The sequence below is a fragment of the Pseudoliparis swirei genome, chromosome 24 (assembly GCF_029220125.1).
Source record: "Pseudoliparis swirei isolate HS2019 ecotype Mariana Trench chromosome 24, NWPU_hadal_v1, whole genome shotgun sequence".
NCBI classification, from domain to species: Eukaryota; Metazoa; Chordata; class Actinopteri; order Perciformes; family Liparidae; genus Pseudoliparis; species Pseudoliparis swirei.
The window spans coordinates 21,884,507-21,905,861 of record NC_079411.1 but is presented as its reverse complement, the minus strand read 5'-3'; the positions used below and the strand labels follow the sequence as shown (position 1 = coordinate 21,905,861).

General features: G+C 42.3%; 1 protein-coding gene across 1 annotated transcript; it reads right to left on the bottom strand.

Moving 5' to 3' along the window:
* Positions 1-3,905: 3,905 nt before the first annotated feature.
* Positions 3,906-21,355, bottom strand: aspscr1 (ASPSCR1 tether for SLC2A4, UBX domain containing). The gene is made up of 17 exons (XM_056409848.1): positions 21,258-21,355; positions 21,000-21,055; positions 20,142-20,256; positions 15,804-15,904; positions 14,336-14,393; positions 14,186-14,259; positions 13,498-14,095; positions 12,664-12,723; positions 12,351-12,490; positions 11,539-11,620; positions 11,365-11,431; positions 10,984-11,046; positions 9,876-9,928; positions 7,466-7,517; positions 7,262-7,343; positions 6,599-6,789; positions 3,906-4,328 (listed from the first exon to the last, which is right to left on the bottom strand). Exons 1-17 carry the CDS (start codon positions 21,345-21,347, stop codon positions 4,318-4,320), a joined length of 1,893 nt encoding a protein of 630 aa, XP_056265823.1. The 5' UTR covers positions 21,348-21,355; the 3' UTR covers positions 3,906-4,317.

Here is a 21,355-nt window from a genome sequence, read left to right as displayed (position 1 = left end):
GGCGAGATATACAAATATCTCTCAACACACTCATTCATCTTTTCGTCCAATTCTTTTGTCAGCCTTTAAAAAAATGTAGATAGTTTTTCAGTGGATTGATGGAGACGATTAACCAGTTATTGTGTGAGAAGATTCTTCCTCTCTGGTTCCCCAAGAGACTTCTATTCATGCACAGGAAGGATTCTTATCTATGGAGCCTCAAAGAGTTATCAAAAAGTATAGACATTATGAAATAAATAAACAAATAAATGAATAAACAAGAAGAAATTGTGCAAATAATGTAATTATATATATATATAGATATATACATATACAGTATATACAGGACTGTCTCAGAAAATTAGAATATTGTGATAAAGTTCTTTATTTTCTGTAATGCAATTAAAAAAACAAAAATGTCATGCATTCTGGATTCATTACTAATCAACTGAAATATTGCAAGCCTTTTATTCTTTTAATATTGCTGATTATGGCTTACAGCTTAAGAAAACTCTAAAATCCTATCTCATAAAATTAGAATATTTCCTCAGACCAAGTAAAAAAAAAGATTTATAACAGCAAAACAAAATCAAACATTTGAAAATGTGCTTCCAGGTGTTTTGAGTTAATTAGACGATTCAAGTGATTTGTTTAATACCCTACTAGTATACTTTTTTATGATATTCTAATATTTAGAGATAGGATATTTGAGTTTTCTTAAGCTGTAAAAGAATAAACAATATTTCAGTTGATTTGTAATGAATCCAGAATGCATGACATTTTTGTTTTTTTAATTGCATTACAGAAAATAAAGAACTTTATCACAATATTCTAATTTTCTGAGACAGTCCTGTATATATATATAAACTTTGAAATGAATTCAAAAATGTATATTTTTAAATAACTTTAAATATAATCAAAAAATGATGCCCAATACAACTTAAAGCTTTTGTTATTAATGTGCTTATAATGTCTTTTTTTATTTTATTACAATTTTTATTTATTGATTATTTTCAATTTCACTGAACAAAAAAGAATGCGGCAAAACATTGTAAATGACAAAAAGAAAAACGTATGAATAATAAATAAGAATATATTATATCTTCCTTGTGTATTTAATTTCTGGGTAGGAAAACAGAGAAGAAGATGCCACACATGATGAAGATGATTTTACATGATGAAGATGACCTCCCCTCCTCGTGATCAGCCTCGTTAGTTAGTGCCTCTCCTCCTCGAGTAGCTGCACGTCAGCTGTCAGCTGTCCATCACCCTGCTGCTCCTCCAGTAAGAACAGCTCAACGTGTCCTACAGGTTGATTAGACCCTGACACCTGGTGGATGGATGACATCATTGCAGCTTGTCTCATCACCTGTTCAGGTACACGAGAGAGAGAGAGAGAATATATTCTTCTTTATTATTCATAAGTTTTTCTTTTTGTCATTTACAATGTTCTGTCGCATTCTTTTTTGTTCAATGAAATTTAAAATAATCAATAAATAAAAATAAGAAAGACATTATAAGCACATTAATAAAAAAAGCTTTAAGTTGTGTTGGGCATCATGTTTTGATTATATTCAAAGTTATTAAAAATTATATATTTTTGAATTAATTTCAAAGTTTATATATATATATATATATATATATATATATATATATAAACAACTGTAACCTGACACTGGCCACACTACACTGGATCTTCATCAGACCGATGACGATCACCATGGAAACATGATGGTCAAAGTGTAGAGAGACTGTGTGTCCTTGAGTATTCAAATAGTCCCCAAATCACTTGTAAGATATGGAGGAGAGTGGACCAACACACATGAGGGCAAGAACTGGAAGCTGGTCTCAAGGATGTCACTATCAACGTGTGTGTCACTTTCTTCTTCTATGGTTTCTTACCCAGAAAAGTGTTCAATCGGGACACAGTCGCAACTGAAGGTGATCGAGTTTTTAATGTCTGTGTTTGGCTTAATGGGATGGGGGTCACATCTCTCCTCAAAGGAATGGTTATTATTATTATTATTATTATTATTATTATTATTTTTATCAATTCATCTGCTGGATAGCGTATAGTCTACGGGTGAATAGCAGTTCTTCTGACTGCTCCACAGCTCTAAATCTGCACTTAGATTAATTATTGGTGGAAAAAAAAGGCAATTCAAAGTGCTTCACAAATTATTGTAAAGATGAGAACAAATTAAAAAAATAGAAAGATGATAGAGATTAATACACAGAAAATGAAGTTTCTAGAAAATATTTTTTAAATGGAGTGAAGATAAAGAGACATAATAAGCAATTACAATAAAAAGCTAAATTATAAAAAACAAAAAAATAGACTGAATAGATATAAATGTCAACATCAAATAGCTACTCTCAGATTATGTAGAAGACTTTTCCAACATGTTTTTGTTTTTTCCACTTCCCCTAAACAAAAACTACCGTGAAACTAAACTTTATGGAAAACTGAACTTTGCGAAAACACTAAGAGCAAACTAAGTACTTGGAATTAAAATAAGATCACATTTAACTGAAAAGACCAAACTATTATAACCTTGTTTCTGCTCTGTGTCCTAATGCAATAAACTACAACAATAGTCCTGAGGAACCACGTGTCGTTGCTGCAGCTGCCACCAGGGGGCGCTGTTGAAGCAAAGCATCCGGAGGCCCCACCTGACCCCACAGCGGCTCATTGTAATGTCCAGCTGTGTCTTTACAGCATAAGTGAATGTGCAACTACAAGCCTGCACTTATTTTTTTATATTCTGACTTAAAATAAATCATGACAACAAACAAATAAAACCTATTTTAATATCTTGCAATAGTTAAGTTGTGTGAGGCGGATCTGAGAATAAAGTTTCATCTGCAACCAAACAGCCTCCAGGAGCCCGTGGCTTTTTGCTTGGCATCAAAGAGTCCAGGGGCAGTTGGAAGTAATTAATTTGGAAGAGGGAATCATGAAAGTGTGTGCGTGTGTGTGACAAGTGGAAGGAATGCAACTCCTCCCTCGTAATCCCACAACAGACACACACGCACAAACACAGTCTCCTGCTCCCCTCTGTGTTCAGCCTCTTTTTGAAGTTTCTCCTGCAGCTAACGGAGTGAATGACGGGGCAGCTGATGAGACAGCTGAGGGTGTGTGTGTGTGTGTGTGTGTGCGTGTATCCGCATGCTGCTTGTTTACTATAACCTGTGGACAGTTAGATAAGTCAGAGGCTGTGTGGATTTGTGCATCATGAGGTCTTCTCTGAGATCAAAGCTGTGGTCTCCATGGTTACAGGGAGGCAGAGGGAACATGTTGAGCTGCTCTCACAAACAAACAAGTCTTTGATTTGACCTCAAATAAATCCCATCAAATTTGACTTTACATTGTCCTGGAAATAAAACAGTTTGTTGGGTTTTCCTTTTTTACCCTTCAAAAAGAAAGAGCAGAAATTAAGAAATAAGTTAAGCTTGTTAATACCTTTGACTACAACTAAAGCCTCAGGTTGCAGTTTACATTCATGTCAGTCCAAAATATTATCGCCTCATTTTATTCCATCAGACATTTGTGAGAAATTGTCATAATGCATAATGACCCCAGACATGGTTTGTAAGGTCAGTGACCTTTAACCTCGAAATGTGTGTGCGCCAAATTTGAAGAAATTCCACAAAACCTGACGCCTCAGTCAGTGTGGGACAAGAAAATCCAGATTAATAAATCCTGGGAACATATGGGAAATGTTCCTTTCAGTTTTTGACAGTTTCTTGTTACCAATTAAAATTGTAATCAATATTTTTAAAGACAATCGTATAATTAAGTTCATGATTTAGCATTTTTGTTTCCATTAGTCAAACGAGTTTGCTCAGCTGGAGTTTATCCGAGTGTTGTGCATTATACCCATCTAGTTTCTTGAACAACAAACTGATTCACAAAACAATGTCGGTTCATCAAAATTAATATTATTTGTAATCATAAATATAACCCATGGATCAGCCATGAATAGAGAACAACATCCAGGAAACAGAAGTGTGCTGCTGCGTCGTCTCTCTGCATCGGAAATTAACGACTTCGATACGCAAACATTTTTGTGCGACCGTCTTTATTCACTTTCCACAACCTTCTCACCTGCTGAATAAAAGCAGCATCTTTACCACACTCTCTCCTCCAGGAGATCAACCGGGATGAAACAATCCTCCAATCTCATATTCATCCATCTTGTTATTTTGGCCCTTTACAAAAAAAAAAACTCTCTTCAAGTGCTTCTTCCACGCCACAAAGTCGAGCCCTCATCAGAGCGCATCGATGGTTTACTGCTCTCCTCCGTCTTCAAGCGGCTCGTCTTCTCATCAATGGTCCTATTTCTTACCTGTGAAAGAAAGAAAAACAGAAAATGGAGGTTAATATCTCTGAAAAATAACAAAAAGTAAAAATGTTAGCATTAATGTTCACAGGGTTCTTACACACTTTGACCAATGGATTTCCAGGACTTTAAACCGAATTTCCATGACCAAACTGAAATCTCGGTATAAACATGACAAATTTAGAAAATGTTGCGTATTGAGAGCGTACGCCGGCTTATATTTTGAGCATCTTTCTTTGAAAAAGCATTAGTTATTTCAAACTCGCCGTAAATGAACACGTGATAACAAATTTCCATGACTTTTCCAAAACTTTTATGATTTAAATTTTTTCCATGACCATTTTAAAATTCCATGACTTTTCCAGGTTTTCCATGACCGTACGAACCCTGTGTTCATTTTGATACATCAGAAAGTCTTAATGCTCCGGTCTGAGAATCGTTCTCTCGTTTCATTTAGTAAAGCTCCAACATGAGACCACAGAGAAACCAGATCTCCCCGCTGACGGCGGCCAGATGTTCGGCTATAACCAACATGATGCAATTCACCAATACATAAAAAATAAAAAAACACAATAAAAAAAGAAAGAAGAGCTTGAAGCATATTACAAGAACTCTAAATGCATCTGCTGGAGACTCGTTCACTCAGACATCCCTCACAGCTGCCGTAGATTCATTTAGTCGTCAGCGTGTAATAACAACGTCAACGAAAGTAAAATAAAGAGTCGTTTTTAATGTTTTTTCCCCCCCAAAGAAACCTTTTAATCTTATATCTGACAAACACAGGATTTAATGTGGAGCTTTTGTTTGGTTCTTTGTGGTGAAATGTTTTAGTGGATTCATACTTAATTGAATGTAGTTAAGGATAAGGTACAAGTCTAACTAATTAGTTCATATTCGTGAACAAAAATGTTCGTAAATTAAGAATTAGAAGAACTTTGGAGGCTGCTCTGCCGTCTGTTTCCAGTCTGGATGCCGACCTCAGCTTCCCGTCTAATAACTGTGCCTTCATAGTTAGCATAAAGACACTTTTATGACTCTTATATAACAAAACAGATGAAAAACTATTGTATTCCTCCAAACATTATAACTATTCCCTTCAATGCAACCATCATGAACTAATTGGTTCATCCTAAAAAAAAAAAAAGAAGCATCCTTATCTTCATCATGAGTAATTCTGCTTTCTAAAAAGGCCATTTGCTAATCGACTGTGGTTTCGGTGTTTGGGTTTTTCTGTTCTTTCACTACAGAAAAGAAAAGGATGAGAACTCTGGAGGAGAACAGCTGGAGGGGGGGCACTAGTTTATTTTTCGGGTGTGAAACTGTCAATTTAACAAAACAACCGGACTTCCGTTTTTTAATTAGAAACTACTTTTAAAAGGAACAATGTTTAGCATTCATGAGGATTTACTAGCAAATATGTAACATAGTATTAAAAAAGTGTGTTTGTTTTTAATGCATATTCACCTGAAAATAAGAATCATCGTGTTTTTGTTTCCTCAGAATAAGTTGTTGATATCTCCAAACAGAGTGAAGGTTCCTGTTGCTACAGGAGCTCAGGAGGGACAAACCAAACCGCGGCGCTACATCGGGCCACTCATGTCTTTGTTGGTAGCAATCTGCAACCTCACCACTAGATGGCGCCGATTACCCTACACACACTGCACCTTAAAGATTCTGTATTGGTCTGAATATGAGACAATATTTTTCTCTCCTGGAAATAATTTTTGAAAAAGTTGAGGCAAAACAAATTCCACATTAACAGTTATTATCAGTTACTTTTTTATTTTTTAAATGGAGAGTTCTGATGTAACACAGATAATGTTGCATTGTGGGTTGTTTGTAGCCTAAAGTGTTGCTAGGCGAGCAAGTTTTGAAGTCGGCAAGTAAGCTTTGATGGCACTATGTGGTTTTAGAAGCCCAGTTCGACTTCTAGGGGGTCCTGATGGCTCGAGTAAAAAATGTTGCCGCCACGGAGGGAATAAAATTCCTAAAAAGCAAAACCATCTCCCACGTGTACTGCAGAACTGGACCAGGGGCCAAGAGGGACCAATGTGTCACAGGAGGTCGTGATCAGGGGCTCAAGAAGAGAGCCAGATGAAGTCCCTCGGACCGCGTGAGTGAGCGTCACCACGGCGCTCTGGCTGAGTCACGGTGAACAATCCGTTACTCGTCTGGTCGGATGACTTCACTTACAGCCCGTGGTTCGTTTCCAAAGAAGGAACCCGCAGGAGCGAAAGTGACTGAATTAACTTTGCGAGTTCGGTTTCCGTCCTCACCTGGAAGCTTGAGCCACTTGGGCATCTTCCTCGGGTCCGATCGGGGCGCTCTGGCGGCCCGGGTGTGAGCGGCAGGCGAGTCGTCCTCGTCCTGCGTGGACCCGCCGGTGTCCTTCTCCGGCTCCGGAGGAGGCAGCGGCTCCCCCGTGTCCTCAGCGCTGGAGGAGGGTGTCGGGGCCCGGATCATGCAGCTGGGGGGGGGGGGGGGGTGGAGTGGGGTCGGGGGTGGGGGGGTAAAAATACCTTAGTTTCTCTGGGAAAAATGGAAAGCATTTCAATTCAATTTTCTTTGAGAGTTCCTGTTACTATTTAAAGCAGCATTGTTTTGCACGAGGAGCTAAATCAGAAGTTAAATACGTCGGAAGAGTGACGACCTTGTTAAAGAAGCAAGGGGACAACAGGTGGGGGGGGGGGGTCACTTTTGTGAAGCGGGCTCTATCTTTAGCGGGACTGGAAAATGGTTTTATGTGCATGTTTATGTGTGTGGAGGGCACCTGCTGTTCAGGCTGAACCTCAAAGGGATTCCAACGACGACAGCTATGTGAAAATAGGCTGGTTGCCGCGGGATACCAATGCATATAGACATCCTAATGCATGCACGGCCCAGACACACATGTTATTCCTCACACACACACACACACACACGTGTGTGTGAGCACATACCTTGCAATGGACTCATTTGCTTGCAAGGCAGAGACAGAGGATTCAAGCAGTTCCCTCTTCATGTAACAATCTGTGTATGACACTGACACACACACACACACACACACACACACACAGTTTTAGCTTTATTACATTCCTCAGTAATACACCAGTATCCAATTCAAATCCAGCAAATGAAAGAAAAGAACCAAAAAGACAAAAAACCTGTCTTGACGTCTGATCCGAAGTACACCAGAGCGCCGGGGAACAGGTCGGCCTGCAGACGATCAAAACACATCAAGTCAATCTCTGCAACAACAACAAAAACGTAAACAAAAACGGCGTCTCTTGGACACGCAAACAGAGCGCCGCCACAACGTCCGGGCCAGAGTCGAGTTCATTTCCCAAGAGGATTCATCGCTGGAGGATCTGAACCAGCAACCGAACCACAAAACGAGCACCGATCAAATGTCAGTGAGAACGCCCCCCCCCCCCCCCACCACCCCGAAGCACAACACACGTCTTAATGGTTATAAAGGAACATTTGAAGGCAGATATATTACCGAGCGTGCAATCATGGAGGTGGGGACGCAGACAGACGGGCAAGGAGGGCACGCGTCTGTGACTTTATAGGACGTAGACACATGAAACTCGTTCAGGATAAACTTCTTCGCAACTCGGAAGAAAGCCGTCCAGTTGTTTTAACGACTTCAGACAAACCTCAACTTTACACACAAAAAAACACCGTGACTCGCTCCTCTTTTTCCCCAGTTAATAGATCCTCGAACATAACTGAGAATGAGTTTCATGAATGACATATTAAAGAGACCCAGAGCAGATCTAGTGCCTCCACCACCAACATGGAGACGGCCCAGTGTGCCGAGTATGCAGTAACGACAAAAGAACAGAAGCATGAATTATAAAAAAAAAGAGAGGGTGACTTTGCTCCACTATATATATATCGTCATATAGCAAATCGCCGTCTGCTCCTACATTAATGCTCCGAAAATCAAACCTGGAATATTGAAAAACAAACCAAAATGGTAACTTCATTCAACGTATAAAAGGATCATTTCCAAGTCGCTCAATCTTTCACGGTTTCAAATCAACAGCATCAAAAGCGAGCGTCGCATGGCCGTCACTGGGCTCTCCACGACAACCCGTCTACACACACACTGTCCTCTCACTCTCTCGCCCCCCCCCCCCCCCTGGTTGCTAAATTGGGACCCTCGCTCCTAATTGCTATTATCACAGCCCTGTGAGCAGGAAACAATGTGTTACAGTGAAATAACAGGCATTCCTGCTTCTATGCCAGCGGTTTGTGTGTGAGTGTGTGAAAGAAAAAGAGAGAGACAGTGTAAAAAAAAGAAAAAGAAAACCATTTAAGAGAAGAATGGAGGGAGGCAGAACGGATCCTGATGGAAGACAGAGGGAGAGACGGGGATGCCTGGTATCAAAGGGCTTCTGGGTTGGGAAACATTCCTTTCCTGACATGACACAAAGTGATTAAAGTGTGTGTGTGTGTGTGTGAGAGAGAGAGAGAGAGAAGAGACGTATGCGTGTGCATTCATGTCTATCTGACGGGACAACAACAAAAAATTCCTTGCGTGTCAAAAGATTGATATATAGACAGAGCCAGACAGAGAGAGAGTGTGTGTGTGTGTGTGTGTGTGTGAGACATGAAAACAAAGGAGATTAAAGACGTATTTGTGTGGTTTAACACTTTTATGTTCTCAATGGATGGAGACATGGGGGTGAGGGAGGGACAGAAGAAGAAAAGAAGAGAGAGAGCTGGAACCGGGCTGCAGGAGAGGGACGTGTCGTTGTAAACAAGCAGAGAGTTCAGGAAGGCACAAAGACAAGAAAATAAAGAGTTGCATCAAACATCAGATTTGATTCAGAGTGATCATGGCACCAAACCCCCCCCCCCTCCCACACACACACACTTCAAAGTGTGCGTTTGAGGATGGTTATCTTTGTACCCGTCCCTCTGACCACAACGCGATAGAGCTTCAAACGACGTTCTCTTCCTCCCCTCCGTTCCTCCACGTCTTTTTCCTGTCTCCTTTAAAGGTGGAGTCAAAAGTGTCAGAAGAAAGAACCGATGAAGGAAAATGTTGACGCCGTTCTGAAAATAAGGCGTCTAAAAATAAAAAAGAACAAGGCGGGTTTACGAGGCCGCCTGACGAACCGAGCGAGAGAACATCTTCTCGTTTTTGTTTTCGGTTCTTTTTCGCTCGCTTTCATTATTTGAATAGCTTCGAAACTTGGAGGCAACAAAGCCTCAAGGCTGCCCAACTCTCCGCGCGTGTGTGTGTGTGTGTGTGTGTGTGTGTGCGTGTGTGTGTGAAGATCAAAGTGAGGCCTGTATTAACCCCATGTGCCAGTCTGGGAAAAATCAAGCCCAGCTGGGGTCAAGGACAGTGGAGAGAGGGGGGAGGGGGGGGGAGCGTGAGAGAGGGTCAGAGCGAGAGAGAGAGGGGGGGGGAGAACGGGAATGTGTTGGAGCTTTGAAGAGGCGAGAGGGACAACTCGATACAAGTTACAGTCCTCCTCTCTGCGTTTGTTGTTTTGTTATCGAGTCAAATCATTCTGTTTATTATTGGGTGGAAGGAGGTGTTGCCTGGAGACTCACCTGAAACAGTGTATCTGAGGAGTCATCCAGGACGGTTTTTGGAGGGGTGATAACTGGAAAAAAGATAAAATAAATTAGAAAGAGGGAATATCACAAATAACTACACTGAAGTCATGACTGATACTGGATAATTAAACTGCACAAGCCAATTTAATGAATATTGAGACACTCGTTGATAAACATTTAACGTGCAGCACGGGCCTGGATGTGCAGGCTTTTCCTCCAGACTATGATCGGTTTATCAATCATTTATTAATCTGGCGATGTAACGACAGATTCCGTACCGGAGGACATCATTTATCCCGCAGCCTTTGAGGGAAGCGTGAATAAGATCAAGTTGGTGGAAACATTAAGAAGTTGATCAAGTCTAGATAGAAATGAGAGTCCACTCCGCCATAATAATTCGATTAGGCTTTTGCCATCAGACTACATGTAAAGAAGGAGGAGGCACTGAATTGGACAATTACACTGAGAAGAAAAAAAAGAAAAGATAATTCAAGTTTAATAAGAATTGGGTCTTATTTTCATTGTTTAAAAGGCAGTTACTATAAGTCAGCAACTTTATTGCTGACATTTTGGCAATGCAGCGGGATCATTACCGAGAAGTCAGAGGGGGCCGAAGCCTGAGCGATCAAGACGATTTAAAGAAACCTTCAGGTTAGCCAAATTAAATTTAAAGAGAATGTGGTTTCGATAATCCGGCGAATCTCGTGCACGACCTCCGATGGTTTGGCCTTTCTCGGTGTCGTTCAGCAGTTGAGACCATCAGCTGAGTGACAAATGGACAATACGTGTCTGATGGCTGATAAGCAACAAGAAACGTCAGGATTTAAAATGATGAAACAGTGACGCCATTATATCGTTGGTCCACTGGGCACTGATGAGTTTATTTAGGTCACAATCATAAACAACAACATAAAACGTTGTTTATGTAAACCACTACTGGGATCAGCTTCATGTCATCATCCCAGCTGATGGACGTGATTGCCAAAACTTCATAAAAAGATCTGAATACACAGAAATATGATCATCAAACGTTCCCAAGAGGAGCTACGGGGGTGGATTTGACATTGCGGTTCATTGGTGGGAAAGTAAAATGAGAACTTACACAAGTAGAAACTGAGCTGAGGATCCTCCAAGTGACTCCTCACGAAATGCATCACAGCACCAACTGGACAAAAAAACAACAACAAACACACACTTAATCACGAGCAAGCAGATCCATCCGTGTGGAGGCTAATTCAGCTTTTAAGATGGAATTCCCCTCAGATGTGTTGTTCTGCTGGTTGTCATGTTGCTGTTGGGGCGGATTTAATCCCTGGAATTACAGACCCGTCTCATTATGTCTGTCTCCGTCACTCTGGTGTGGCTACAGTCAGAAATGTGGTGAGGGAGACGCAAGCACCTCCAACATTGCAGCCATACCTGTGGCTGAATACACACACACACACACACACACACACACACACACACACACACACACACACACCTGTCTCCATAGGCCTGAAGAAGCCTTGTAGAACATGTCTGTCTGGAAACTGGACCCTCAGGACCACCTGGCGACACAGTGGCAGTAGGTTATGCAGAGTCTGTACACCTCACACAAACACACCCATTTAAAAAATAGAAAAAACTGCGATTATTTGTCCGTCCTTGTGCTCACTTTGGGATATCTTTCCATCTTCTCCCTCATCTGTGATTCTCTCAGAGATTTCGTCATCAGCGGAGCCTCCTCCAGCTGCCTCCTGGGGAGAAACACGCCACGGACGCAGATGTGATCAAAAAGGAGTGGAATCAACAATGGGAAAGATGAGCAGACATCGTTTAATCTGCTACACGTACTCGTGTGTGTGTGTGTGTGTGTGTGTGTGACAGACGCATTGCTGCGGTCGGCTTCATTCCCCCCTTGGTAATTGCAGCCATGGACACGGTAGCGTAGCCGCGAGGCAGCCAGCCACGTCAATGTAGACGGAAATTAAAGGATGCAGGCGATGAGGTCTCCAACCCGACGGCGTTTGGCGGTCGACGGCTGGAGGGCGAACGTCGACACACAAACGGGCTCGCTAATTGCTCGCCGCGTGACACATTTGGACGCTTTCGTAGTGCGCCGTGTGTTACAAATGAGTACACGTTTGCCTCGGCAGCTGTTGTCTGGCGGGGGGGGGCCACATCCGTTTTGTAGAAGCACTCATAAATAAATATATAAAAACTTCAAAAAACGCACGCTGCGATGCCTGGCGTCCTCCCCGGCGACGGCCTCTCGTCACTTCTATGGAATTCTGCAACTCGGGGGGGGGTTGAACGTCGACAAAACACCGCAAGACCCGAGTGCCAGGCTGACTCGTCATCGGTTACCAACAGCGCAGGAACGCATCGGATCCATACGCGTTACCGCAGCAACACGCTATTTATACTAAATATCACACACACACACACACAGTCTGAAGCGCTTCCATCCACTTCCTGCTTCCCCACCTCTCGCTCTTCAGCTGGGCGAAGCGCTTGCGCACGTCGTCCATGGTCACTTCAAAGAACTCGTCGGGCGGCTCTCTGTGGTCCTTGGAGTGACGGGTCATGGCGTCCAGGTGGTAGATGAGAGGCTCCCTCTCCACCGGCTGAGGACAGAGAGGCAGGTAAAGGATGGAGACGTCAAACAGCTCTCAAACTGTGCGGCGCACGTGTAGCAAAGAGAATGTGTGTGTGAGTAACAGAGTCACATTGTGGCACACACACACACACACACACACACACATATCAGAAAGTGACGACCGGTAATAAATAGTTTTACCTCTAAGAACTCCTCCAATTGATCCATGTCCTCGTCCGGCTGGTTGGCACTGGTTTCACACTGAGGATCAGAAAAGATACCACCAGTTTTAATTGATTACTCGTGGAGAGATCATCCACCATGAGTTCATAAATAACCTTCGATCTCAAGGACAGTGATGTTTAATTGGCTTGTATCAAATTCAAAACAAGGAAGAAAAAAATGGACTTGATTGACTGATATTATATCTTAGAAAAATGCATTAATCTCCAGTGGGGAAACTCGTTTGTCACCAACAAGTCAAACAGACAAAAAATAGACACAACAGACAAGAAACACACGACAAGGAAGAAACAAAAGCATAAGATGCTCAATCAAATGTGACCATAAGATACTAAATCTAAAGAAACGTAAAGCTGTTCATTAAAAAAACGAATTCCTTGAAGCCGGCATGAAAATGTCATCACTAAAAACACTGGTGGACCTCGAAGGTAGTGAGAAAGCATGACCACCACCCGAATGGCTGACCAGTGTCCCCAGTTTGATTCTTACACCGTGGTCACATAACAGAAGATTTTCAGATTAAACGTGTTTATGACTAGATTGTCTTTTAATTCAGCTAAACACAAACAAGACACTCATTTTTCAGGCTGTAATGAAAATTAAATAATTACTTTCAATGATCTATAGTTTTAAAATTGCCCAATTTAGCAGCTTCATAGCCAGAGTTAACTATTTCATGATAACTGGGCAAACAGACTGTTGAATGAATATTTTTAGATTGTTTAAAAAATATGGTTCTGATTATTTCTATTTGATGATCTTTTTATTTTTTTCATTAATCAGATGACTCACCTTGGTGCTCGAAACGTGGCTAGATTTCGCTTTCTTGGCTTTTGGCGATTCGACTGCCGTGATTGGAGCCGAGGACGACGAGGATGAAGATAGCGAGCGTCCCACTGCACTTCCCCGCGGACCCCCGAGGCGCTGACCGCCTCCGGAGAAGGGAATGAAAGGAGCAGAGGGAGCAGCAGAGGGAGCAGAGGGAGCCGAGGAGGAGGAGGAAGAAGAAGAAGAAGAAGAAGGTGGGCGAGAGTTCAGTCCCGATGGCCCCGCTTCCTCGCCATCCTCCTCTGGCGGAGGTCCTCTCCCAACGGGAGGAATCTCTGGCCGAACTGCATCCTGGGATTTTGGACCCTCTTCCTGTTGAACAGGAAGTGTGACGCTCGGGGCGGGAGTTGGAGCGACGTGGGTTTCGATTTCTCTGCGGGGCTCTGAACTCTTATTCGTCACTTCCGTCGTGGACGTTTCCCGATGCGAGGGAGATGGATCGGGCTGAGGCGACGGGCGAGGTGTGGTCGCCTTGGCGACGGGTGCGGTTGGCATAGCAGCCGTTTCAGTGGCTTCTTCGGCATCTTCCTGGCCCTCTGCTTTGATCTTTTTGATTAAAAACCTTTAAGAAATAAAACATGAAAACAACTTCATGATGAAGTCTCAAATGAACACGGTTGTATGTGCAGTGGGTTGTTTGTACACAACCTACCTGACGATGGCGTTTCCTCCTGTGAGACCCAGAGACTTCAGAGTGGTCTTCTTCAGTGCTTCTTCACCACTCACCTGCACACACACACACTAACACCTTAGTACCCATAAATAGAGAGCTGAAAAATGGAATTAAAGGAACATTGCATACCTTATCTCTCATGTAAATGCACACCGGGGTGGATCCTGACTCAGACAACTCGGCCACACTGGAATCAGGTGGCAACAGTAAAAGAAACAGATTTAAGTGAAGGGTGACTTTGGTTTACTATAAAAGCAACATAACAAAACACAGAAGAGACTTTCTCTCAGCCCCGTGATTTGACAATAACATCTCATGCGAGGCACTGGCACGTCTGCATGTGTCAACCATGCGAGCACAGTCCCATGTGGAAACTAATTGAACCCTAAATGTTTTACTATTGTTCTCCACGGCCATGAAAAGCCTTTCCCCTCATTTCCACAACAGTCACGGAGCTTTTATGCTGATGTGGAGCTAATATTCTTTTCATAGAAGCACAACTTCCCTGTGAAAGGATCAGGATCTGGAGTGATGTCATTTAATAGAGATGAGAGCTGGACAGATGCATGAGCACCTGGGACCGCACAGCTGGAACCACTGAGCAACAGCTGCGTATGTGTGTGTGTGTGTGTGTGTGTGTGTGTGTGTGTGTATGTAGGGGGGGGGGGGGTTATCTAACACAATAACACCTTTATTTTCCAGACATGTGGACGGTAAAGGAAAACACAAACGCTGTCCATACTTGTGAGGACCATCTCGTGCATTAAATAATTACACATAATAACACATTCACCACAATGAACTGTGTTCCTCCGTTATGCATCCCCAGTGACTGAACTTTTCTTGTTTAAATTCATCTTAGTTTTTAAGTTTATTTTATAATAACAGCGTGATATTGAACATAGTTGGAAAATGTGAGAAAGTGTTTCAGGCAACCGATTCATATCCGACTTGGATCGACATGAAACTCCTGGTTGAATCATCAGTACTAAAGATTTAACAACTCTGGAGGACAATAAGTTTCTCTTTGATGAAAAAAAGAGAAAAAGAAAAAAGGCCCGTGAACACAAATCCATGAGATTAGAAGTTTACTGCGTCTCCAAAGCTGCATTTCGTTTTAGAAACATCCAATCACAGAGCTTTAAAGATTCAGCGACGTGTGTCGGTAACAATTACAGTATTGAGGAAATGTCCCAATCTGCAGGTTAAAAGAATGAATTATGGTTCAACTTTTGAATGAAGTCAGAAACTATGTGTCTTGTTGGCCAACGAAAATAATGGATGATTTGGGATTCACGGACGATTGGTTTATTTACCATAGCAACCGCAACCGAGCTGCATGGCTATTTGGAGCAGTTTGCCATCAGTAAAAGATAAAATACTCACAACTAATGAGCAACAGGAGAGTCCTACATTTCCATGTGAACGAACACAGAGTATATGGTTTAAAGAAACATCGGAAAATCTGAATAAAGGACGTGGAAATACACTTCGGAGGAACGGCTGATCCTCCAACTTCGCAACCTAAATGCATTACCCCAACTATATTCCAACCTCAAGCCTAAAACCATCACTGTACACATTCATACACACACACCTGATCTCGGGAAAATGTGTGAGCAGTTCCCACAAACTCTGTCCGCAGGAGAAAGAATCCTGGAACCGAGAGCCGTCCACCATCTGGAGAGCAATCCGCACCTGAGGGCAACGCACACACAACTTCAGTCAAACACCGTAAACACACTTCACATAAAGAACAGCGTCCATCATCCAGAAATCAATAGCAACCCGTCCACATCTCTTGAGACTCCAACCTCACAGACCATACAGTATTACAGTATTCAGGTGCTATTGACGATTCTCAATGAACTAAAAAGTGTTTCCCTGTGGCAGTTTTTGCATTTATTATGAGATTGTAGAAAATGGACCGTTAAAAGATTAAATAAAAGAAATACATGTCATCAAAACATCCCCAGGGTAAAAACTGTTTATTTCTCAGACTTTTTTAATTTGTGCTTTTCTTTAAATGAAATACTTCATCAGAATCTCAAAATATAATAACGATATTCATTAAATTAAATTAATTTGTGTTTGTCCAACTCAAAATATAAACTAACGAACTAAAAAAATACACAAACTCCACACAGAAGGAACGCCCCGACTGGGAATTGAACCCACGGCCCTCTGACTGTGAGGCGACAGTGCTAGCCACTACACCACCGTGCAGCCATGAAAGTGTCTTCACCTCATGTAAACAACTGATTTTCAGCTGGCGCATGCGCAAAGAGTAGTCCTCAATGAAACACATTTATTTTGAGTTGATATGCACACCATCTAACCTAAATAAATCTAATAAATGAAAGTATTCATACATTTTGTGTTACACCCATTAAATATAAATATCTATTTTTGTAATTGATTTATTTAAATTTATCAAACAATATTTAAATGTGTCACCTCTAAGAAGGGCTTGAATCGTTTTTGTGAGTGAAACCTAAATAAATCTAATAAATGAAAGTATTCCTACATTTTGTGTTACACCCATTCCAAATAAATATCTTCGTTTTGTAATTGATTATTTAAATGTATCAAACAATATTTAAATGTGTCACCTCTAAGAAGGGCTTGAATCGGTTTTTTTAGTGTACGTGTGTCAGACACACAAAACAACAACAAGCAAAAACAATCTAAAGTCAACATATAAGATAAAATAAATAAAATAAATCTGTTAATGAGGGTCAGTGGGGGACCCGGGCTCTGTTCATGAGGGTCAGTGGGGGACCCGGGCTCTGTTCATGAGGATCAGTGGGGGACCTGAGCTCTGTTCATGAGGGTCAGTGGGGGACCCGGGCTCTGTTCATGAGGGTCAGTGGGGGACCTGGGCTCTGTTCATGAGGGTCACAGTGGGGGACCTGAGCTCTGTTCATGAGGGTCAGTGGGGGACCTGGGCTCTGTTCATGAGGGTCAGTGGGGGACCTGAGCTCTGTTCATGAGGGTCAGTGGGGGACCTGAGCTCTGTTCATGAGGGTCAGTGGGGGACCCGGGCTCTGTTCATGAGGGTCAGTGGGGGCCCTGGGCTCTGTTCATGAGGGTCAGTGGGGGACCTGAGCTCTGTTCATGAGGGTCAGTGGGGGACCCGGGCTCTGTTCATGAGGGTCAGTGGGGGACCTGAGCTCTGTTCATGAGGGTCAGTGGGGGACCTGGGCTCTGTTCATGAGGGTCAGTGGGGGACCCGAGCTCTGTTCATGAGGGTCAGTGGGGGACCTGAGCTCTGTTCATGAGGGTCAGTGGGGGACCCGGGCTCTGTTCATGAGGGTCAGTGGGGGACCCGGGCTCTGTTCATGAGGGTCAGTGGGGACCCGGGCTCTGTTCATGAGGGTCAGTGGGGGACCCGGGCTCTGTTCATGAGGGTCAGTGGGGGACCCGGGCTCTGTTCATGAGGGTCAGTGGGGGACCCGGGCTCTGTTCATGAGGGTCAGTGGGGGACCCGAGCTCTGTTCATGAGGGTCCGTGGGGGACCTGAGCTCTGTTCATGAGGGTCAGTGGGGGACCCGGGCTCTGTTCATGAGGGTCAGTGGGGGACCCGGGCTCTGTTCATGAGGGTCAGTGGGGGACCCGGGCTCTGTTCATGAGGGTCAGTGGGGGACAATACTTTATTAACTTTCAACAAATTAAAAATAAATAAATCCGAAGCAGAAACAATGTGAACCACTTTCAATTGGCCCACTGACTTTTTTTCATTTTAATTATTTAATAATTTTGCTCGTAAGAAATGTAAAACAGGTGGAAGCAAAGTGCGTCTCAACCTTTCATGTTGAAGGAATGCGTTACAAAAAGTGACCTAAATGCAGGAAGGAAACCATAAAAGTATCAGAACCTCTCTAGGTGGCCATTTGTAAAGTCTTGGCTCGACAGTCTTGAGACATTTTGCAAGAAGAAAATTCCTTGATAATCAAATCTGATGAAGCTGCACATGTGGATCCAACTTCTCTGGAAGTGAGTAACACCAGGCATCAGCACGAGTCTCTGCTGTTCTTTCTCTCTGAGTCATTCTACCAGTTGCTCGTGTTTACTCAACAACCGTGTTGTCCTGCGTAGAACGCGTGCCGCACAAGGGCTCACCGGGAGAGATGAAAAGAGCTCTTTGGCCGTCAAGCGCCAAACACCAGTTTGGCCGAGGTGAATGTTGGAAGGTTAGAGAGCCAGTGTGTGTGAGGGTATGCAATCTGTGAGGTATCAACAGAATCAACCATCCATCAAATGATCAAGAACAACAGATCAAACCCAGCCGGGATTTTACTCATGATGTCATCGAAAACTACAGCTCCGCTACAACAAAGTGTTCTTCTGGACGCAGATCAGAGCGACTGCGGGAACACAGACGAAGAACTAATGATTATCCAGTTACCGGCAATAAAAGCCCACATATACAGCTGACAGGAATGCCAAAATAATACAGATATTGCAACCTCATTTCTCCTCAAACATGATTGAGCCATCAATGAATCAAATGCTCTGACAAAAGACAATCCGTCTGTCGTAGGACAGCAATAAGCGACTTGCGTGAATACCGACCAAAAGGAACAATTAGAATACTAATCAACCAAGAGGAGGAGGCCCAGATGATGCAACTCATAGTCTGGCACCAGTAGCACTATATTTACCTTCGCATTGAAAATGCGGAAGGTTATGTTTTGATCGCCGTGTATTTATTTATTTGTACGCGTGTTACTCGCATAACTAACAAAGTATTAAACCGAATCGCATGAAATTTGGTGGGATGATTGGTTATTATCCGGGGACCATTTGATTAGATTTTGGGATCGATCGGGTCAAAGTCATGAAAAGGTCAAAATCTTCTTTTTACCATATATTTATATGGTATTTATTTATATCCAATTGGCATGCAACTAATGCCAACATGTGGCTGCGGCGAAGGTATGCGCTCTACCGAGTGCCCGTTCTAGTTTTATATGTTTCAGGGAATCACCTACATTGCGATGCTTGGACTAATCCTCATACTGTGAAATAGAGAGTGACAAATCAAAAGGAAAAACCTCAATGTCACAGAGGAGAAACCCAATGAATGTAGATGCTTCCATACAGATATGATGGAGTTACATGTTGAGGCCTCCACAGTCACCAAAGTGAATAGACATCGTCCAAGATATCCTCTTAGATTTGGGAATTTGGCAACAAGGCATCCGTGTCGTCTCTTCTTGGTTTTAAAAGATGCAAATACGTCATAAAAGCATCAATAGTAAATGGCACGATATTGTCACTGAGGCATTTGGTCAAAAATATCTTGATATTGGATTTTCCCCATATTGGCGAGTCCTAACTTGGGATATGTACCAACTAAGAAATCTGAGACAATTATTTCATCATCTTGTTCATGAAAGCCAGGGAATTAAATTGAAATATATTAAAGATGTTCCAAATATCGAACATGACAAACAGTTCATAGTTTTACAGGTTTTACACATAATTAAAATAGAAACAAACTCAGGACTCACCTATTTATTAACATTTGCCCTCTCCTATTTATGTTGAGAACCTGTTTTTAAAACTGTATTTAATAGTGTACGTACCACCTTATGCACAGTGTGTTTTTATATTAGTCATTATAGTGTGTTTTTACCTCTGCACAATAAATCCAATGTGTCTGGACTGTTGGTTTATGCACAAATGGCAAATAAAAAACCTTGAACCTTAAAATGTAAAATCCACATGTTTAAAACTATATGCATGTGCAAAGGTTACATGTTTTCAGTTTAACCAAGTCAGACCTGAGCATAGAGCTAATACTGGTGATACCGAAGAGCAGACAATCTCAATATGAACCCACATATTGACTACGACTGTGTGTCTTTACTACGGGGTCTGACCGTTTAACACTCCTTTCGTACGTCTCTCGCACTTTATCTAAACTCACCTGGCTGTCGGCTACAGCCTGTTTCCTTGTACTTGTCACCATTTCCAGTTTCGCATTGTTGGGCAGGTTGGAAAACCTCCATGGCAGCATAAGGTCAACAGCAGTCCTCTGAAACCTGTCAAATGTTGATGGCAGAAGAGAGGCAGGTGAGGAGGGTGGAACAACAACGTATTAGATAATGAAAGAAATACTGAGCACCATTACGTTTGATAACAAATCCGCCCTCTACATTACATGTCATTTAGCAGACGCTTTTATCCAAAGCGACTTACAATAAGTGCGTTCAACCAAGAGTGGAAACTAAGAACAACAAGAATACAGAAAGTAACATTTCCTCAATATAGTCAAACTACAAAAGTACCATAATAAGAGCTATTTAATTGCCACTGAAGTGCTAATCTGTGTTTTAATCCAGATGTAGTCGGAGAAGATGTGTTTTTAGTTTCCAGCGGATTCATTTGGTGAATGACATCAATGCAACGAAAGTAACAACTGCTTTCCTGATTGCTTTCTTTTGCTCAACGGAAGATTACATCATATATGATTGTATGGTCCGAACATGATTAAAATGAATGTAAAAACAAGATTACATTTGTTTTTCTCACTAAAAAGTCAAATTCAGTGCTTGAATTCAACCCTAAAGTTGAATGACTCACCTCAATAAGTTTGGACGGCCCCCTAATAACAGTGTATCAGCTGGTCTGGAGTCAGCAGCAATGTAAACTCACAGAATACTCTTCACCACTCTCAGACTTTACATACTAAACACAAATCAGTCCACACGTGGATCAATAACGTATCCGGGCTACAGCCCGGACTCATTGCTGTGACAGCTAGCATCAAACGACTGCTACTCACTTCAAACTGTGTTCCTCGGGGTTAAATCCATGTTTTTTGCAGACATCCTCCAGCACCTGAAGATGGCAAAAATAAGCTTAGGAAGAAAGTCAAATTATTTACTTTCATCCGCACGAACTGAGAAACTGATCCGTCACCGGCTAACGTGTGTTAGCCGAAGAAGCTAACAAGAGAAGTAGTTGCCCTCGTTTGAAGACAAAAGAACCGAAGAAAACAAACAGTCCGTGTCATGAAATGTTCCCTTAAAACACGCGTTACCTGTAATAACGGTGTGTTTGAGGACACTTTGACGGCTTGTCTTCTCCCGTTAGGAGTGAGAACCGTCACAGCTGTGCCGGTGGCTGCCATTGTGTGTC

Coding starts and splice junctions, on each gene's coding strand:
- aspscr1 (XM_056409848.1), bottom strand. CDS start 21,347: ATGGCAGCCACCGGCACAGCTGTGACGGTTCTCACTCCTAACGGGAGA. Junction 21,056..21,257: donor CAAACACACCGTTATTACAG/GTAACGCGTGTT, acceptor TGCCATCTTCAG/GTGCTGGAGGATGTCTGCAA. Junction 14,260..14,335: donor GCATTTACATGAGAGATAAG/GTATGCAATGTT, acceptor GTGTGTGTGCAG/GTGAGTGGTGAAGAAGCACT.